The sequence below is a fragment of the Sinocyclocheilus anshuiensis genome, unplaced genomic scaffold (assembly GCF_001515605.1).
Source record: "Sinocyclocheilus anshuiensis isolate Anshui unplaced genomic scaffold, SAMN03320099.WGS_v1.1 scaffold162, whole genome shotgun sequence".
Classification (NCBI taxonomy): Eukaryota; Metazoa; Chordata; class Actinopteri; order Cypriniformes; family Cyprinidae; genus Sinocyclocheilus; species Sinocyclocheilus anshuiensis.
In genome coordinates, this window is record NW_015542351.1 from 358,382 (window position 1) to 362,015 (window position 3,634).

The 3,634-nt window shown below is 35.4% G+C and overlaps 1 protein-coding gene across 2 annotated transcripts in view; it reads left to right on the forward strand.

Annotated features, from left to right (window-relative positions):
* The window catches only part of LOC107691501 (lysophosphatidylcholine acyltransferase 1-like), a 33,469-nt gene that overhangs the window by 13,351 nt on the left and 16,484 nt on the right, over positions 1-3,634 (forward strand). For both annotated transcript variants that reach the window (XM_016490118.1, XM_016490119.1), the window contains exon 4: positions 2,572-2,786. In XM_016490118.1, the coding sequence (XP_016345604.1) occupies positions 2,572-2,786 (215 nt within the window). The remainder of the gene's footprint in view (positions 1-2,571; positions 2,787-3,634) is intronic.

Genomic DNA, 3,634 nt, shown 5'->3' on the forward strand with positions numbered 1-3,634 from the left:
ATATTTTCCTTATTATATTCATTATTTCCTTATTGGTTATTTTGGGGAAATCCCAGGTATTTTGAGCATTAGGATTTTATAAAAAAATATATGCTAATATAAAATTAAATGATACAAGTAGCCTATATAAAACTGCAAAATAAACATTCATCTGTCGGTACTTTTTACTTAAGTACATAAAAAAATCAAGTACATTCACTCTAGTAAAATTGAAAACTGAGTACTTTTACTTTTACTGGAGTAATATTTTATTATACGGATCTGTACTTTTACTCAAGTACTTGATTTGTGTACTTCGTCCACCACTGGGCTAGACCAGCCAATCAAGTCAAGTTCAAGTCAAGTTGAGCTTTATTGTCATTCTGCTGCATGTGGGGACATACAGTGGAACGAAATGTCGTGCCTCACAGGACCACGGTGTTACATAAATACAGGCATACAACAATGAAGTAAAACAGTAAAAACCTATACAGTAAAGCAGTAAAAACCTATACACAACTAACCTACTGACTGATTTTGATTATAAATATACTATATATATATATAAATGTTTACCTATACATAAGTAAAAAAAATACAGAGTATACGGATGCTTCACATAAACACTGTACCTATACACAGCTAACCTACTGACAGATTTTGACTATGAATATACTATATATAAATGTTTACCTATGCATAAATAAAAAAAAATAATAAATAAATAAAAAAAATGACTGCGCATGCTCATTGGCTGGTCTAGCCTCAGGTCTCTATGGGAACCGGAGCCGCTGCAGTGAAGCAATGCCTTTACCAATCAGCGATTGGCACTTTCATTTAGAAGGCGGGACTATTCCACCATATTGCGCGGGTGCAGTTTCTCCCATTCATAAGTATAGAAGTGAACCGTCTTTGTATTTCTATAGTCTTTGTTGGTTATACATCAGGTAAAGTACATGTCAGTTTTTCTTAAGAAACACAATCTCACACAATGAATAATACAGGGAACCCTGTCAGTTGGTATATTACTATATCATTAAAGTTAATTGCTATTTATTTTTAGATATAATGATCAGCAGTCAAATAAACATGTTGTATGCCAACATATAATTATGTTTATACTCCAACTCATTCTTGAAATATAAATATTCACATGGTGGCTGTCAATAAAAACTTTTATAAATCTGTTTTCATGACAGATTCATTCAAACATACATGCTCATCTTTAGAGTTATTTTTTCTAGCTTAATATCACGTTATGGGCATTTCCATCGGTAATATAAAATTACAAAGCTGTTTCATTGACATCTTTCTGCGGTTGAACATTTTTGTAACATTCTGAATGTCAAAACCACATTTATTACTTAAATTTTGTAATAAAATTGTCATCTGAAAAGATAAGATTTTGTTTTATATTAAAAGATCGATTTGTGGGATTTAAAAGCTGATATCAGTTCATCACAATGAATATTGATTGATTAATATTGTCAACACCAGCCCTATTTAACAGAATGTTGAGTTGTTAGCTTAGCATCAAATTCTTTGGACCAAATGAGTGATTGAGTCTTTTCTCTTCATGTGGTGGTGAGCATTGTCACACGTGCAAGTGAGCATTACTACAGTTGCTGACCACATAGAACGTTTTAATTCAGTTGCTTGTGAGGATCCATTAATTAGAAGTTAGTTTACTAGGCTTTGGAACAAAGCCATATTCTAAATATTCTCAGATATTGGAGAGCTCGCTCTTTCTCGCTCTCTTACCCTGCTAAAAAAATAAGAGCACTGTATTGTGTGTCTGACGTATGTGTGGCACACCCACACACACACACACACACACTCACACACACACTGAGTCACATCACACTGCTCCATTCACACCGTCTCCATTCCACTATCACCTGATCGCTTCCAGCAGGGTTTTTCTTATTCTCTCACTGTGTGTTTGTCTGCCTGTGTGTGTCTTTCTGTATCCCTTTGTGCATGAGTTTGTTCATGTGAGGGTGGAGAGGAGAGGTTTTGTCTTTATCCACAGTGTAAGTTTGAACAAACACGCTCAGTTACCAACACTGGAGGGGCACAGGTCACCAAACTACTTTTTTTGCTACTGTGCATGTTTGAGAGGGTGTTTCAGTGAGTGATCGTGAGCCAGCAGTGTTTATAAACATATTTTCTAGAGCAGTTAATATTTAGCATGAAGTCCATGTAGAAAGCTAAGGTTTAACTAGTTCAGTGCTTAATTTTAAGCTTTCACTAAAGACATTCTCAGTGACATTTCAACAATTACCTAGTCTCTGGATACAAATGCCATAGATGTCATATAGTAAAATGGATATTGACTTTTACATAGTAAAACAGACTTCATTTTAATAACAATAATGTTATATGCTCTGCTTTAGTTTTTTTGTCATTGAATATCCAATTTAAGTCAGGCTAAGCAATGAAAATAGTTTGCTGTGAAGTTTCATGCTGACTTTACATGCTGGACACACAGTCAGTTGGATGTGAAGGCAGTTGAATTGGCACAAAATGTCAGGAAGCAGGTGACATTTTCCTGCTAACTCTGTCTCTGTCTCCCTTGTTCTATCTCTCCAGGCTGGTAGATCTGGTCCTAAAGGCCATCATGAGAGCCATGTGGTTTTCCGGAGGGTTTCATTGGGTCCGTGTGAAGGGCCGGCGGGCGCTGCCCAGTGAAGCACCCATCCTCACAATGGCCCCTCACTCATCCTACTTTGATGCCATCCCTGTCACCATGACGATGGCCTCTATAGTGATGAAGGCTGAGAGTAAAGACATTCCAGTCTGGGGCAGTGAGTTTTTAAAAATCTATAAATATACAAACATTTAAATTCTTTGGTTGGTTTAGTTCAACTTTGAGCTGCTTTGCCTTTGATAAATTGAGTTGTGCTCAGATAGTGATTTTTCTTTTTTCCTCTTTATGTTAAGGGCTACGTTGTTGTTCAAAAGTTTGGGGTTGGTACGATTTTTAAAACGTCTTTGAAAGAAGTCTCTTATGCTCATCAAGGCTGCATTTATTTGTACAAAAGTACAGTAAAAGCAGTAATATTGTGAAATATTACAATTTAAAATAACTGTTTTCTATTTTAATATATTTTAAAATGTAATTTATTCCTGTGATGCAAAGCTGAATTTTCAGCATCATTACTCCAGTCTTCAGTGTCACACGATCCTTCAGAAATCAGTATAATATGCTGATTTGCTGCTCAAGAAACATTTATTATTAATATCAATGTTGAAAACTCAAGAGTTGAGTTGTGCTGTTTAATATTTCTTGTAGAAACCATAATACATTTTTTCAGGATTAGTTAATAAAAAGTTCAAAAGAACAGCATTTATTGCAAAATTAAAATCTTGTGTAACATCATACATTTTTTGTCATTGAATATCCAATTTGTCAGGCTAAGGAATGAAAATAGTTTGCGGTGCAGTTTCATGCTGACTTTACATGCTGGACACACAGTCAGTTGGATGTGAAGGCAGTTGAATTGGCACAAAATGTCAGGAAGCAGGTGACATTTTCCTGCTAACTCGGTCTTAGAAACTCTAGAATTATTTAAAAAAAAAAATAATTCTAACGATGGCGCCGACGGTGATGGCTGCCTCCGTGGCGTGCTCCGCAGTTGTTTTTATGTTTTTG